The 17,334-nt window shown below is 46.3% G+C and overlaps 1 protein-coding gene across 3 annotated transcripts in view; it reads left to right on the top strand.

Moving 5' to 3' along the window:
* Positions 1 to 2,695: 2,695 nt before the first annotated feature.
* The window catches only part of WDR47 (WD repeat domain 47), a 42,098-nt gene continuing 27,459 nt past the window's right edge, over positions 2,696 to 17,334 (top strand). For all 3 annotated transcript variants that reach the window (XR_011362679.1, XM_069967481.1, XM_069967480.1), the window contains exons 1-5: positions 2,696 to 3,009; positions 11,754 to 11,920; positions 13,030 to 13,113; positions 14,034 to 14,118; positions 15,778 to 16,580. Coding sequence is in view for 2 of the 3 variants with exons in the window: in XM_069967481.1 (XP_069823582.1) it covers positions 11,763 to 11,920; positions 13,030 to 13,113; positions 14,034 to 14,118; positions 15,778 to 16,580 (1,130 nt within the window). In the remaining variant the exon portion in view is untranslated. The remainder of the gene's footprint in view (positions 3,010 to 11,753; positions 11,921 to 13,029; positions 13,114 to 14,033; positions 14,119 to 15,777; positions 16,581 to 17,334) is intronic.

Genomic DNA, 17,334 nt, shown 5'->3' with positions numbered 1-17,334 from the left:
TATATTCTCATAGGGATGCACTGACACTGGATCCGCAGCGGATTTCGCTGCGAATCCAAAGCGTGAAATCCTCTGCGGATCCGGTGTTTGTGAAGGCACCCTTAAGAAGATTTTCAAGGGTTCAAAAGTCGTCTTATAGAAAAACACTGGGAGGGTGGACAGGTAATGTATTAACTGCTTGGGACATCGCCGGCCGCGCATTGCTATTACATGTAGCGATGCGTGGTTAGTAGCTGATGATCAGCTGATCTTTGTCTCTGTTACATGGAGTGATAATCAGCTGAATTTCAGAATTATCACTCCGTGTAACAGGGCCCTTACTGACACTTTTCCCGCTCATTCAAAAAGTAACGCTCATAGATTTCCCTACTGTAGACTGTCATCCGGCAGATGCACACACAGGAAGTCCAGGGTCATGACTAAATAATGGGAGCTGAAAACATTGCGACCAGTCTATAAGAAAATCCTTACAGGGGGCACTTGCAATGCGCCTACCCACATTACATGGACACAGACCCACTTGATAAAAGTGTCAGCAGCTATTTCTTGGTCTGTGATTTTTATGAACTTCTAAAAATATGCACTAATTGCACTTACAAAGAAACAAGTATCTTTGAGCATTATTTTGGCAAATTGGGTGGATTATATAGACACCAATACGTTATGTTCCACCTAGCTAACTGTGAAGTGCGATCAGTTATCCCCACAAATTATTATGTTGTATGTAGAATGCAGGGCATACACTATAATGGTAGTGAGTATCGCAGCGGATTTCCTGTGAAACTTACTGTGTGATATCTGCTGCAAACTTGGTACGTGTAAAGGACGTAAGGGTCCTATTCCACGGGCCGATGGGGGCCCGATCAATAATGTAAATGAGTGCCGATCTGCTAGATCGGCGCTCGTTTACTGGGCCTATTACACGGCCCGATAATAGTTTAGCGAGGGCTGCAGGGACATCGTTACCGATGTCCTTGCAGCCCTTGTTTAAACACCATACATTACCTAAGCATGTTGCAGGGCTTCTCCTGTGCTCCTTCTTCCTCCTTTTCCCGCGTGCAGCAGCATCTTCGCTACGGCGGCGGTGTTGGCCTGTGTTTGGCTGAACGGTCTGTTAGCCAATACAGGCCGCGCCGAAGCTGCTGCTGGTTGGTGCCTGATGATTTTTGGTTTGAACCTAAATAAATGATCAGTCGATGACACGATCATCGGCTGATCCTTGTCTCTATTCCAATTCGGGCCAATTTGGCTGATTATCGCTATGTGGAATAGGGCCCTAAGTGTTGTAGTTTTTAGCCACATTTATTTTATGCAACCTTTTAAAAAGTTTCAGCTCAATGGGTGGCGTTAAAAACAAACAAACAAAAACGCAACAAAAAAAGTAAATGTAAAAGAATTTACAAATTCATTATAACCTGTGACAATATGATACCATTTTGATAACTGAGCTGGCATGAAGGAGAAAAAATTGCGGACAGATGTAAGGGTATGTTCACACTGAGCAAAATCGGTGGAAGTCCTGTCTCTATGAGAGAGCTTGCGCACCTCCGCTCTCTGAACACTAACATGTCTATTTTGTAATTCATTGAATAGCGGCAGCATAAAATAGACATTGCAGACAATGTAAAGTACGGCTCTTTGGGTACCTTCACATATTAACGGATCCGCAGCGAGATCCGCTGCAGATCTCTGCCCTGTATACTCTATGGTCAGCCAAACTCGCAGCAGGATGGACATCCCGCTGTATGTCAGCAGCCCGCCCCATTAATGCTTCCCCGCCGCCGGAGTGTATACATCACCTGCTCCAAGCTCCGGCTTGCTTCGGGGTTTCCCGGCACGTACCGCTTGGCCAATCAGTGCGCTGCCCCGCCGCAGTGCACTGATTGGCTGAGCGGGACGTGAAGACGCCGGGAGCCCCAAAACAAGCCGGAGCAGGGAGCAGGTGAAGTTTACGCGGCGGCGTGGGGGTTAATGTCCATCCCGCTGCAAGTTTGTCTGCCCATAGAGTGTACAGGGCAGGGATCTGCAGCGAGAAATCCGCTGCGGATCCGTTACGTGTGAAGGCACCCTTTAAAGCGAAATCTGCTGTGATTCCCCTCTGTTTAAATAGGAGTACATACTCGCAACAGAATTGTCATCCTGCTGTGAGTATGTAAGCAAACTTGCAGCGTGAAATCCGCTGTTATTCCGTTATGTGTGAAGCTACCCTTAATCTGCTGCGGTTATCACGTTGTGGATTCAATCAATATAAACACAGGTACTTTCTTGCAGCTACAGCGCCACCCCTGTCCCCAGGTTGTGTGTGGTATTACAATTCAGCTCCATTCACTTTAATGGAACTGAGCTGCAAAATCTCACACACAAATTAAAGGCACGAGTGACGCTGTTCTTGTAAGTCTGGATAATTCCAGTCTGAACATAAAGTGACTTAAAAACCTTGTTGCTCATAGCAACCAATCACCACCCAGCTTTCATTTTACCAAAGCAGTTTAAGAAATGAAAGCTGAGCTGTGATTGGTTGCTATGGGTAACACAGCAGTTCAGATTAGTAAGGTCTAATAGGACAGGCTAGGGTTTTTGTTGTTGTTGCCCATAGCGACCAATCAGAACCCAGCTACTGCCCTGGTAAAAATGAAAGCTGTTCCGTGATTGGTTGCTATGGGCAACAAAGGCAGTTACTCTTCTACATACACAAACGCTCTGCATCCTCTAGCCTGTGTGTCACGTGACCGCCGCTCCCTCCCTCGTATCCCCATGATGTGAGCCACGCCCTCTCAGGCAAATCTACAGGCAGCTCCGGCCGGGGTCCTCACACAGCGCACGGTGATTGGTTACCGGCGGGATCCGCTTGACAACCGCAAGCTGAGAGAAAAGAGACGCAGAGACAAGGGTGGTGCGGCCCGTGTGTACCGGGAGGAGCGCTGTCTATACCGGAGACTGGCTGGGGGCCCGGAGACCACGGAGCCGCCCGGGAATCTGGGACACCGGACCGTGAGAGAGGAGAACCAGGTACCGGGAGACCGTGACATCCCCATAGAGGGGGATGGGGGATACTCGTCACCTTGTGGGGTGTCATCCCGCTTAAAGGGGAGATCCATTCACAAGGACACTGATATGGCTGGCTGGTTCTGGAGTTCCACTTTAAGCGCATAGATTTGTCACTTAAAGGGGTGATGAGTATCTGATTAGTGGGGTCCAGTCATCAGGGGAATGGGGGTCCCTAGTGAATAGCATCAGGGAACCCCTGTTATTATTGGGGGGGATCCCAGCCCCCTTGAAAGAGTCATCACCCATTGGGGATAGATAAACCCTTTAAAATCTGACAAAATCCTTTAAGGATCTACAAACTACAACTCCCATCATTCTCTAATACAAGCATAGGAAACCTTTAGCTGGCTGGCTTGTTATGGAGTTCCACTTTAAAGCCTTTAAGCGCATAGAGTTGTCACTTAAAGGGGTGATGAGTATCTGATTAGTGGGGTCCAGTCATCAGGAGAATGGGGGTCCCTAGTGAATAGCATCAGGGAACCCCTGTTATTATTAGGGGGGATCCCAACCCCATTTAAAGAGTCATCACCCATCCTGTAAACGGGATAGATAAACCCTTTAAAATCTGACAATCCTTTAAGGATCTCCAAACTACAACTCCCATCATTCTCTAATACAAGCATAGGAAACCTTTAGCCCAGGGATGTGGAACCATTTGCCTTCGGCTGTCCAGGCATGATGGGAGTTGTAGTTTTGCAACAGCCGGAGGGCAAAAGATTCCCCATCTCTGCTCTAACATATAGAGAGCCATAGGGTAGGGGTCCACAGGATTCATCTGTCAGGGACAAGGCATGCTGGGAGTTGTAGTTCTGCCATAGGTTAGGAGTCGTTGTTTCACAAAACATCTGTCAGTGTAGGGGCATGCTGGGAGGTGTAGTTTTTTTCCCCATGGACAAGTGATTTATGACCTTTGACCCCATACCTCCCACTATGTCCTGTCACTTGACAGATGGCCACTGTGTCCTGTGGAGCAGTGATCCCTATCCTGTGTCAGGGTATGATGGGAGATGTAGTTTTGCAGCTGTTTGGGGGGGGGAGGGATACTCCTCTTTGGTTTGGCAGGTTGTGGGGGCACCTGGCATCTCTTTGGCACTTCGTAGGTAGACATCACCGGGCACGGCGCGGGGTTATAGTGCAAACTACGGCGACTATACAGGATGTATGTGAGAGCATGGGCTTCCATATCAATGGTGCTAGAAAGCTCTGCGCTGTACCAAAGGGGTCAGGATGCTGTGTAGAGATCAGTCACCAGATAGATATGTGGATCTCAGACGTATCACATCATCCTTTAAAAAGGGATAGTCATAGCAGAGATGGAAAACCTGTGTCCCTCCATCTGTTGCAAAACTACAACTCCCATCATGCCTGGACAGCCGGAGGCTGTCCAGGCATGATGGGAATTGTAGTTTTGCAACAGCTGGAGGGCCACAGGCTCCCCATCCCTGTCTTAGGGTACGTTCACACTTACCGGATCCGCAGCTGATTTTCACACCGCATCAAATCTGCACCATCAAATCTGCTGCGGAACCTGTAGGTGTGAACGCACCCTTAAAGTGATAAATTTGCAAGGATTCTCCGCCAGATGGGGGGTCCGACCTAAGAATATAGGGGGGGTGCAGTACTGATTCTGTACTGTGGCCCCTTCATCGCTCCTATACATAAAGCATCATCCTGACCACCCAGCTGTTCAGGGGTCTATTAACATGAATGGGGGGTCTGCTGCAACTCCATGCACAGCTCTGTGGTTAGGGGGCGCCGCTGTGCTGGGAAAGGCTGTAAAGGAGCATTCTGGGAGTTGTAGTTTTGCAATAGTTTAGAGACCATCGGTCCCCACTGTACAATTGCCATGATGGGAGATGTAGATTTGTGGTGGCCACTGGTTAGGGATCAATGATCTGCAGGCTAAGGGCCCGTTCACACTACAGAATCAGTGCCGAGAATCCGTTCAGGACCCCAGTGCGGACTTAACGCTGATTCCTGCCTATTAGCTGTTGGAATGGGCGGGCTCGCGCGCCTCTGCTCTCCGCGGGTGGGGGTTCTGCATGGAATTTCGGCGCCGATTCTGTAGTATGAACGGATCCTTAAGGAGTTGTAGTTGTAGATCATTGGTTTACAGCAAGGATGGGGGGGGGGGGTCCTCTGACTACAATTGCCCTCATGTCTGGACATCCAATGCCGTAGTGGTCTACAGACGACCGTGACTGTGTCTAGGCATGCTGGGAGTTGTAGTTTCGCTTCAGCTGAAGATCCACTGGTCTATACAATAATCTTGGTCAGGGAATATAGCACCTGCAGAAGCCGTTGCCTCGTACCATTAGGCATCATCACAGGTGGTCGGCACCTTAGGGTGCGTTTACACAGACAGATTTATTTGACAGATTTTTGCTGCCAAAGCCAGGAACAGACTATAAACAGAGAACAGCCCATAAAGGAAAGACTGAGATTTCTCCTCTTTTCAGATCCATTCCTGGCTTTGGCTTCAAAAATCTGTCAGATAAATCTGTCTGTGTAAACGCACCCTAAGGGAGCTTCATGTCCCCGCAGGTAATAGGAGCCATTCCTGTGACATCTTTCAGAATTGTATTGACGTTAGACTAGGGAACCTTGGCTCTCCGGCTGTTGCAAAACTACAACTCCCATCATGCCTGGACAGCCAAAGCTTTAGCTTTGGCTGCCTGGGCATAATGGGAGTTGTAGTTTTGCAACAGCCGGACAGCCAAGGTTCCCTACCCCTGCGTTAGATGAACACTGGGTTTATATCCCAGACTACCTACAGGGGGCGCCCTGCCAGTCTATAGCACCTCATACTTTGTAGTGAATGATAACCTTTTTCCCACTTAGCTAAGTGTCATTATTGGTCAGGTGGGATGACGCCATGAATATCGTTTAACCCTTCCCCGCCCGGTGTGTACCGTCACTATATAGAATCCCCCTCGCCCCTCTTCCTGATATCACATGTTCCCATTTTTTGCCCCATTATGCTGCTCAGTTCCTCCATTACATACAAGGGAGTGACCTAGCTGCCAGATAGTGAGCTGCTGTTGTTTATGAGGATGAGGGGCCTGTGTGCCAGATAGTGATCACGCCTTCAGATGAGGAGAGGAGGGGGGGGGGGGGGTTTGAGTGATCCCACCCGCCCCCTTATATCTTCCCCCGGCTGGGAAAGGGATCCGGGCTGAATGTCATTTCCTTTGTTGCCTGTGGTTGGGGAAGGGTTCACGGCTGAATAGGATGGGGATGGGGCCTCCTATCCAGATGGGAGAGGCAGCCTGTTCTATTATTTATCAGCCCCCCGTGTCTGGGCGGCAGCCTGCGTGTCTCCCGTATCAGCCCCGGGCACTGAATGTAAAGTGCCGGCTGGTGGCAGCAGGTACTGGAGAGTGACGGGCGCTGGCACAGTGACAGGCGTGCATAGAGGGCTCAGCTGCAGGGGCTGTCCCAGTACCAGAGGGGGGAGTGTATTCATTTACATTACAGGAGGTGGTCCATCATATCCCCTTACACCTCCAGCTTTTGCAAAACCACAATTCCCATCATGCCTGGACAGCTGAAGGCTGTCCAGGCATGATGGGAGTTGTAGTTTTGCAACAGCTGGAGGGCTTCAGCCTTACACTATATGTACAATAAACCTGCCCATAACCATGACACCAGAGAGCAATAGCCGATCCATATATGAGCTAATGGTGATGGGGTCTTATTTATATCATGGGAGAGAGAACATCCTTGTATATGAGGAGGGGGGTATACGGCTACTAAAGATTAGGCAACACAGTGCCACCCATTGGGTTCTAGTTACTTATGTAGGAGAGCTTTGTTATATTCTGGGGTTATTCAGGATTAGACAAAGCGCAGCTGCTCTCTTGCAGAAACAGCGCCACCCCTCTGTCCTCTGGTTGCATGCGGTATTACAGTTCAGCGCCATTAACTTTAATAAAATTGAGCTGTAAAACCTCACACCCAATCTGAGGACAGGACACAGGTGTTGTTTCTGGAAGAAAGTAGCCATGTTATTCCAAGCCTGGATAACCCCTTTAAGGTGAAGCTATGAGATATAGTTAGAATAGTGTGTTCAGGGTTTGTAGGGTGCCCATCCTGGCAGTCGGGGTCTCTTTCCTCCCCTCTCCTCCTGAATAAGCAGAACCATGGTGCGTCCTCTATGGTTTTTGCAGCCTCCTCTGTGCCTCTTGTTTACCAGGTCGCTGCTGTATGGAGAACAACAATGGACGAATTCCTGCACTGTCACCTGTCACAAAGCGTCACATAGCAACACGGGTGGAGAGTACACGGCGCTGAGTATATGGAGAGTACACGGCGCTGAGTATATGGAGAGTACACGGCGCTGAGTATATGGAGAGTACACGGCGCTGAGTATATGGAGAGTACACGGCACTGGGTATATGGAGAGTACACGGCACTGGGTATATGGAGAGTACACGGCACTGGGTATATGGAGAGTACACGGCACTGACTACATGGAGAGTACACGGCACTGACTACATGGAGAGTACACGGCACTGACTACATGGAGAGTACACAGCGCTGAGTATATGGAGAGTACACGGCGCTGAGTATATGGAGAGTACACGGCGCTGGGTATATGGAGAGTACACGGCACTGGGTATATGGAGAGTACACGGCACTGGGTATATGGAGAGTACACGGCACTGGGTATATGGAGAGTACACGGCACTGACTACATGGAGAGTACACGGCACTGACTACATGGAGAGTACACGGCACTGACTACATGGAGAGTACACAGCGCTGAGTATATGGAGAGTACACGGCGCTGAGTATATGGAGAGTACACGGCACTGGGTATATGGAGAGTACACGGCGCTGGGTATATGGAGAGTACACGGCGCTGAGTATATGGAGAGTACACGGCGCTGAGTATATGGAGAGTACACGGCGCTGAGTATATGGAGAGTACACGGCGCTGAGTATATGGAGAGTACACGGCGCTGGGTATATGGAGAGTACACGGCACTGGGTATATGGAGAGTACACGGCGCTGAGTATATGGAGAGTACACGGTACTGACTACATGGAGAGTACACGGTACTGACTACATGGAGAGTACACAGCACTGACTACATGGAGAGTACACAGCACTGACTACATGGAGAGTACACAGCACTGACTACATGGAGAGTACACAGCACTGACTACATGGAGAGTACACAGCACTGACTACATGGAGGGTACACAGCACTGACTACATGGAGAGTACACAGCACTGACTACATGGAGAGTACACAGCACTGACTACATGGAGGGTACACAGCACTGACTACATGGAGAGTACACAGCACTGACTACATGGAGAGTACACGGTACTGACTACATGGAGAGTACACAGCACTGACTAAATGGAGAGTACACAGCACTGACTACATGGAGAGTACACAGCACTGACTACATGGAGAGTACACAGCACTGACTAAATGGAGAGTACACGGCGCTGAGTATATGGAGGGTACACGGCACTGGGTATATGGAGAGTACACGGCACTGACTATATGGAGAGTACACGGCACTGACTATATGGAGAGTACACGGCACTGACTATATGGAGAGTACACGGCACTGACTATATGGAGAGTACACAGCACGACTATATTACACACACCTCTTATTGATGGGTAATGCCACACTTCTCCTATGGAGGCGCTGTAGAGATAAGTCATAAGGAAAGACATCACAGGTGACTCCCCATGGCACAGCTTGGGTTGGAGATCACTTGTTTACATAATACAATGGCCACCTGGTCAGGGCAGGATGGGAGTTGTAGTACTGTAGCAGCCGGAGAGTCACAGATAGATTACTTGTCTAGAGAATACAATGGCAGCCTGTCAGAGCATGATGGGAGTTGTAGTTCTGCAGCAGGAGTAACTCCAGCTTTGGTATCATTATAAGACCTGATGGTTGATGCATTGGATCTTGCAGCCATGCTGTTCTCGTATTCTCTATTCTCTCCAGTTGATGCCCCCCCACCCCCACACCTTTTCTAATACATTCGGCCTGCAGAGATCCAGCCATGTTCGGCACCTCAGGTCGTTCACACCCAGATACAGACGCTACATCAGCGCATCATGAGGCGGCGGGGCGTACACAGCTCTCGGCTACAGCTTCTCATCTTCTCATTTATGTCCTGCGTCCCTGAGCTGTATACACATCCTAATCCTACAGTATACAGACCTGCTTTATCCAATGATCACAGTGTTTTATTATTGTCAGTCATTTGTGCAGGCTATACCCCCTGAGGCTGGGTTCACAATAATTTTTTGCAGTCTGTTTTTTGCAAAAAAAACCAGATGAAAATAACAGATCCATTTTGATCCTTTTTTCCATTGACTTCCATTATAAAAAAAACAAACAAACAAATCAAAACGGATCTGTTTTTTTAGTGTACACAAAAACGTGGTCGACCTCGTTTTTGTGTTAGTTAAAAAAAAAAAAAACGGATCAGTTTTGGAAGTCAATGGAGAAACGGATCAAAACGTATGCACACAATTGCATCTGTTTTTTCATCTGTTTCTCATCCGTTGTTTGCAAAAAACGGATTGCAAAAACGTAGCGTGAAACCAGCCGGTGCTAGAATACAGGTGCTATAAGGACTGTTATCATATTACAGTGTAAATGCATGGATCTTATTTTTAATAATAATAATAATAATAATATTAGGAGATGGTCAGTTTTGTCCACCCCATCTCATCCCGTGGTTACTGGAGCTTGTACAGTCGAGAGGATAGGGGATAACAAGCTGATCGGTAGGGCTCCCACTGCTGGAACACCATCAATTCACACAATAGGGACCATGGTTTACCCCGAATAAATAGTGAGCACCGCGCATGTGCGGCCGGCCCATTCATTCTCTATGGAGCAGCCTATAATGTTTGGTTGCTCCAAAAATATCCCTTAAAAGTGCATAACATCCAGTGCGATACCCAGCAGTATAGAATCACATATTGCTGGGTCTCACTATGAACACGGAGTGGGAGACGTCCCCTGATGCCCCAACACTCACATGATTTGGTGCGGATTTACCACTGCATTATATCTGCAGCATTTCTGCTATGTGGGGACATACCCTATGGGGTGTTTTTGATTTTAATTTATTTTTTTGCACCGGTGAGAACCTGTGTATATGGCTGACTACTTGTTCTAGTCCCTACAGTACTTTGCTGCAGTCAAAACCAAGCGGGGGGGGGGGGGGGGGGGGGGAAGCGTGGCGAATGGAGCAGTGTTTACATTTTTTTACACCTTGATATAAAGGGCAGATGAGAACACCCCTTTAATGTCCCATCCCATCTTTGCACTCTGATATCTGTCTGTCTCTGTCTCTGTCTCTCTCTGTCTCTGTCTCTGTCTCTCTCTCTGTCTCTGTCTCTCTCTCTGTCTCTCTCTCTGTCTCTGTCTCTCTCTCTCTGTCTCTCTCTCTCTGTCTCTCTCTCTCTGTCTCTGTCTCTCTCTCTCTGTCTCTCTCTCTCTGTCTCTGTCTCTGTCTCTCTCTCTCTGTCTCTCTCTCTCTGTCTCTCTGTCTGTCTCTCTCTATCATATATATAAAATCACACACACATATCACACACACACACTTGTGCCTTGGATTATGAGCATAATTCGTTCCGGGACCGTGCTTGTAATCCAAATCCACAAAGCACATTTTCCCATAAGAAATCACTGATATGCAGACAATTGGTTCCACACCCCAAAAATAGTTATTTTTTTTTAAATTCTGAATAACATGTAGAACAGATGAAACAAACATTTAGCAACAGCTGAATATGTGATATTATAAGTTACTGTACACTATAGCAATCAGCATGTGGAGTACAATGTATAGTAACTGCATAAACCTGATAATACAGTTTGTAGATACAGGAAGGAATTGCAGATCCCCATAATGCAGTAGTGTAGTACAACAGGCTAGAATAGAGAAGCAGGGCTGTTGTCAGAGGTCTGTATGGTCACATGACAGCAATGGGGAAGGGTGTGTGTTCAGCATGGACCAAATCAGGAAGTGAGAATCACAGAGCTGTGCAGGAGGACAGTGACAGCAGCAGTGTATATAGGTGAGTGTAAGTACAGGCAGATTATAGCAGCAGTGTATATAGCTAAGTGTGAAGGAATGAGCAGGACATGGGCATATTATAGCAACAATCTCTGTCCAGGGAGAGAGGGATTAAAGCTATGAAGAGATTACCTCCACAGCAGGCCCCAGCCTGAAGTTGATCTGCTATGATTTGGAAGGTGAGGGAGACTTCCTGGGTCAGAGTACAGGGCTGTAGACCCCGCTATGCAGACCATGCCCCTCCACTACTTGCTAATATATATATACATATACTCTGTGACCTAATGTAGGAGGCCGGAACTGCCAACATGTTTGTTCCATCTTGCATTAGATCAGCAGGAAACAATAGACATACACTCATCTAGCTCAGGCCCTTCATGTTTCTGGCCTTTTTAAAAGGCTGAAGGCAGAAGATGGATGGAATTAGTCAGGTACTTGCAAGGATTTCCATGGCATACACCATAGTAACATTACCATGAATGCAGCCTCTTTTTTTTTTTTTTTTTTTTTTTTTGCTTTCTGTAAACCAGAGGTGTCACCTGGCGGCCATCAAGCTGTTGCAAAACTACAATTCCCATCATGCCTGGATACTTGTCCTTCCTACATGACTGATCTCCTTTTCTCCTTTCAGACCACCACCATGACGGCTGAAGAGACGGTGAATGTGAAAGAAGTCGAGATCACAAAGCTGATATTAGATTTCCTCAATGCCAAGAAGCTGCACATCAGCATGCTGGCCCTGGAGAAGGAGAGCGGCGTGATCAATGGCCTCTATTCGGATGACATGCTTTTCCTCAGGTTTGTCACAATATGGAATTGTTTTTTTGTAGCATGATTTAGAAATTGATGTGGATCCCATGTTGACTTAGGGAATCAGCACCGAAATTCTGTGTGTAATCCCCCAGTGCGGAAGGCGAATCCAGCCTTCCATCTGTTTGATGCTCTCCTCATCTCTTCCCGCGCTCTCCATGTCAATTTCTTGAGTGGAGAGCAGAGGTGCGCAAGCTCTCCCATAGACAGGCAATGGCAGACTGAGGTAAGCAGGAATCCGCGGCCGAGAGTTCTGCCCCATTTACTCTGTGGGGCCGTTACAGACAATAATCGTCCTTTATAATAGAAGGCAACGATCAGCCGACATAAATGATGTCGGCTGATCTTTGCTGTCGTTTGTCTTTTAACATGTTGAAAGACAAATGGCTAATATAGCAGTGATCTGCTGCCGTCGCTGGAATAGGAGCGCGGCAGCAGACCGCTGCTATTTGCTAAGGGCTGCCCGGACGATCAAGCAATCACCCGGGAAACCCCCTGCACGCTTAGGCAGTGAGCGGGGAATGAGGAGCAAACAAACACTGACATCACTCGTTCGCTCCTCTGTCGCTTCGTGTAATAGGGGCTTTACAGTAAAAGGTCACACCAGTAGACCAGAAGATAGAAAACACAAAGCTGCTCAGCCTCCCTGCCCTGACCCCCCACCCCCACCCCTGGTATGACTTTTGCAGGGGTCATAGAGGTTACAGAGCATGCTTACAGGTGTGTCCCATACAAAAAATGGGTGTTTGTGTCAGTAATGCTGCAAAAAAAAACAATTTGGGCAAGATGGCAGCCCCTATAATGTACAAAAATAAGATTCTAAAAAAAATTATATGTATTTATTTATTTTACAAATGAGAATGTGTAGTTTGGAGACCCTCTTCCACAGACATGGGAGGATGTGGCTGGCGTTTTCAGGTGAATGGCCGGCTTTAGCAGCGAGGTGTACAGTCTTAAAATGTTTGATTTCTGAGAACATCAGACAGAAGGTACATGGAGATATCTAACCATTTCCTGTAATACGGCTGTGATCAATGCGAATGTAATGTGATGTTTCCTAGCCGGCTGCTAATGTTCCTCTCTTTGATATCCCACAGGCAGCTGATACTTGATGGGCAATGGGATGAGGTCCTGCAGTTTATCCAACCACTGGAGTGTATGGACAAGTTTGACAGAAAAAGGTAATTTCAATTGGTAAAATAAAGAAATGTTGTGTTGGAGGATGTATGCGTGTTCTTATTTACTTATTGTATACCTGTCTGTCTCATTGCCATATATTATAGTCCAATTCCTAGGAACACTCATTTACCCATAGGAATTATTGATGGGGTTAATTTGGTACTTCAAAGAATTTTTTTTTCTTTCAAACCAACTGATTTCAGAAAATTTGGCATTTACTTCTATTTAAAGATCTCAAATATTCCAGTACTCATCTGCTGCTGTATGTCCTGCAGGAAGTGGTGTATTCTTTTCAGTCTGAGACAGTGCTCCCTGCTGCCACCTCTGTCCATGTCAGGGACTGTCCAGAGCGGAAGAGGTTTTCTATGGGGATTTTCTCCTGCTCTGGACAGTTCCTGACATGGACAGAGGTGGCAGCAGAGAGCACTGGAAAGAATACACCACTTCCTGCAGAACATACAGAAGCTGATAAATATGGGACAACTAAAGATCTTTACATATTAGTAAATTACTAATATATTTAACTTTATATATAATCTATATAACTTTCTGATACCAGTAGAGTTGAAAGATTTTCGCTGGAGCACCACTTTAAAGGGGTTCTTCTTGACTAGAAAAACACAGCTACTTTTTTTGCAAAAACAGCGCCCCCATGTCTTAAGGTTGTGTGTGGTATTACAATTTTACAATTCAGCTACATTCACTTCAATGGAACAGAGCTACAAGTCTATTTTTCTATCTACACCTCATATAGCTATAAAAATGTAGGATCTAATAAATTGGTGTGCTCTAGATTTATTTCACCATCCATATACATGTAACTATATACATTTTCAGTGACCAATATACACATTATAAGTGTCTATCTTTTGACATTGTCAGCCTATTTAATAATTAAAAATGGATGTTTTTTTCCCTTCAGGTTCCGGTACATAATCCTGAAGCAGAAGTTTTTGGAAGCGCTGTGTGTGAACAATGCCATGTCAGCAGAAGAGGAGCCTCAGCATGTAAGATATGATGAGCTCACAATGTAGGTCTCTCCTAGAGCTGCCCTTGGGACACGCGTTCTTCTCAGACGCCTTCTGTTCTATAGCGGAGTAATTACTTATGCAATGTTCTATTAAAAAGAGAAAACAGATTCCTATCCCTTCAGAAGCCGAGGAATCAAATATTCATGCTAATTCAGCCCACGTAGTGGTGGAGGTTTTCTTTTTACATCCCACGTGCAGCCCCTTATATACAGGCAATAATATCTATCTATATCTATCTATCTATCTATCTATCTATGTATCTCCTATCTATCTATGTATCTCCTATCTATCTATCTATCTATCTATTATCTATCTATATCTATCTATCTATCTATCTATGTATCTCCTATCTATCTATCTATCTATCTATGTATCTCCTATCTATCTCTTTCTATGCATCTCCTATCTATCTATCTATCTATCTATCTATCTATCTATCTATCTATCTATCTATCTCTTTCTATGTATCTCCTATCTATAAAAATAATAAAAACTTCTTAAACATTCTTCCAAGTTCAGGATCAGATTTTTGAATATTTGTGGCCGTTTTACTGTTCGTTCCCTCACTACATTATGCCTATGAGGAGCTTTAGCTATATGAAGCTTTTACTAATGTCATGAGCAGAAGTTTCCAGCCTGTCTGTTTCCAGTGATCGGGTTTCTTCCTCCAGTTACCCGTCTGCTACATTACTTGAGCTGGCCGTACATCAGGGACTTCAGGGGCTTTTGTTCTATATGAGTTGTTGAGGTTGTCGTTTAGGACAATAATAGAACGCGTAGAGGATGATTATCACTGACGAGCTTTCATTCAGCAGATAACACTGTTCTGCAGCCAAATTGGTTCAGAGATGAGAACAGTTGGACTTAACTAATTTTCTGGAGATGGAAAATATGGGGTTGTCCAGCAAAATGTATTTTCTTTCAAATGAACTGGTGTCAGAAAGTTATACAGATTTGTAATTTACTTCTTTTAAAAAATGTGTCATGTGTAACACTCATGCCTGATATAAAAAGGTGCCAATGGCTGGAGTCAGCCTTTATAGCCAATCAGTCTCTTAAAGGGGTTGTTCAGCGAAAATCTTTTTTTTTTTTTTTTTTTTTTTTTTTTTTTCAATATCTGAGATCAGAAAGTTATATAGATCTGTAATTTACTTCTATTACAAAAACTCAACATTAGCTGCTGTATGTCCTGCAGGAAATGTTTTATTTTCCTTCTGACACAGTGCTCCCTGCTGCCACTTCTGGCTGAGACAGGAAATCTGTCTCGGTTTTCTAGGAATCCCCATAGAAAACCTCTCCTGCTCTGGACAGTTCCTGTCTTGGCCAGAGGTGGCAGCAGAGAACACTGTGTCAGACTGAAAATAAAACAACATTTCCTGCAGGACATACAGCAGCTAATAAGTATGGGAAGACTTGAGATTTTTGAATAGAAGTAAATTACAAATTTATATAACCTTCTGATATCAGTTGATCTGAAAGAAAAAGATTTTCGCTGGACAACCCCTTTAAAGGGAAACCGTTCGCTAGAAATCACATAGGCTACTGCTTGTATATGAATAGTAGCATTGACAGTAATGGCCTCTGGCTTGTCCGTGACTGCAGCAATGTCAGTGATGATGTCCTCTTTTCCTGCAGCTGGAGTTCACGATGCAAGAAGCGGTGAAGTGTCTCCACGCCCTAGAAGAGTACTGCTCCTCCAAGGACGACTACAGTAAGCTTTGCCTCTTGCTCACACTCCCGAGACTCACCAACCACGCCGAGTTCAAGGACTGGAATCCCAGCACGGCTCGCGTGCACTGCTTCGAGGAGGCCTGCGCCATGGTAGCGGAGTTTATTCCCGCCGATCGGAAGCTGAGCGAGGCGGGATTTAAGGCCAGTAACAACCGTCTGTTCCAGCTCATCATGAAGGGTCTCCTGTACGAGTGCTGTGTGGAGTTCTGCCAGAGTAAAGCCACCGGAGAAGAGATCACCGAGAGCGAGGTCCTGCTGGGGATCGATCTCCTCTGCGGGAATGGATGTGATGATCTGGACCTGAGTCTCTTGTCTTGGCTTCAGAACCTCCCACCCAGCGTGTTTTCTTGCGCCTTTGAACAGAAGACGCTGAGTATTCATGTCGACAAGCTCATGAAGCCCAGTAAAGCCGGCTATGCGGATCTCCTCACCCCTCTCATCAGCAAACTGTCCCCCTATCCATCCTCCCCAATGAGAAGGCCGCAGTCGGCCGATGCCTACATGTCACGGTCATTGAACCCGGCCCTGGATGGTCTCACGTGTGGGCTGAGCGGACACGACAAAAGAACAGTGGAGCCTGGGAGTAAAACGTCGCCCATGTCTCACTCCTTTGCAAACTTCCATTACCCTGGAGTACAGAACCTCAGCCGGAGCTTAATGCTGGAGAGTTCGGACTGTCACAGTATCTACGAGGAGTCTTCAGAAAGGTATTCATTAGACAGAGGCTTAAAATACCAGACCAAGAAGAGGCTAGTCACTGCTCCCTGCCTTTTATTACAGTCTCCACGTGTGATTGACATGTAAAGAAAATTATATGTATGAGAGGATGACTAAGGGTGCGTTCAAACATACAGGATCTGCAGCAGATTTTATGGCGCAGATTTGAAGCTGCAGATTTGCTTCGAATCTGCAACTTAAAATCCTGGTGTGATCCGCAGCAGATTTGATGGTGCAGATTCGATGCTGTGTTCAGTTATTTAAATGAAATCTGCTGCGGATCCGCAGCAGAAAATCAGCTGCGGATCCAGTAAGTGCGAACGTACACTAAGGGTGCGTTCACACCTACAGAATCTGCAGCAGATTTGATGGAGCTGATTTGAAGTTGCAGATTCAAAGCAAATGTGCAGCTTCAAATCTGCGCCATCAAATCTGCTGCAGATCCTGTACGTGTGAACACACCCAAACACAGATTTGTAAATGACTATTTAAAAAGCTTCAGTCTTCTAGTAGTTATCAGCTGCTGGATGTCCTGCAGGAAGTGGTGTATTTTTTCCAGTCTGACACAGTGCTCTCTGCTGCCACCTCTGTCCATGTCAGGAACTGTCCAGAGCCAGTAGCAAATCCCCATAGAAAACCTCTCCTGCTCTGGACAGTTCCTGACATGGACAGAGGTGGCAGCAGAGAGCACTGTGTCGGACTGGAGAAAATACATCACTTCCTGCAGGACATACAGTAGCTGAT

Source organism: Dendropsophus ebraccatus, chromosome 4 (assembly GCF_027789765.1).
Source record: "Dendropsophus ebraccatus isolate aDenEbr1 chromosome 4, aDenEbr1.pat, whole genome shotgun sequence".
In the NCBI taxonomy this organism is placed as follows: domain Eukaryota; kingdom Metazoa; phylum Chordata; class Amphibia; order Anura; family Hylidae; genus Dendropsophus; species Dendropsophus ebraccatus.
This window is presented reverse-complemented; position numbering and strand designations above follow the sequence as displayed.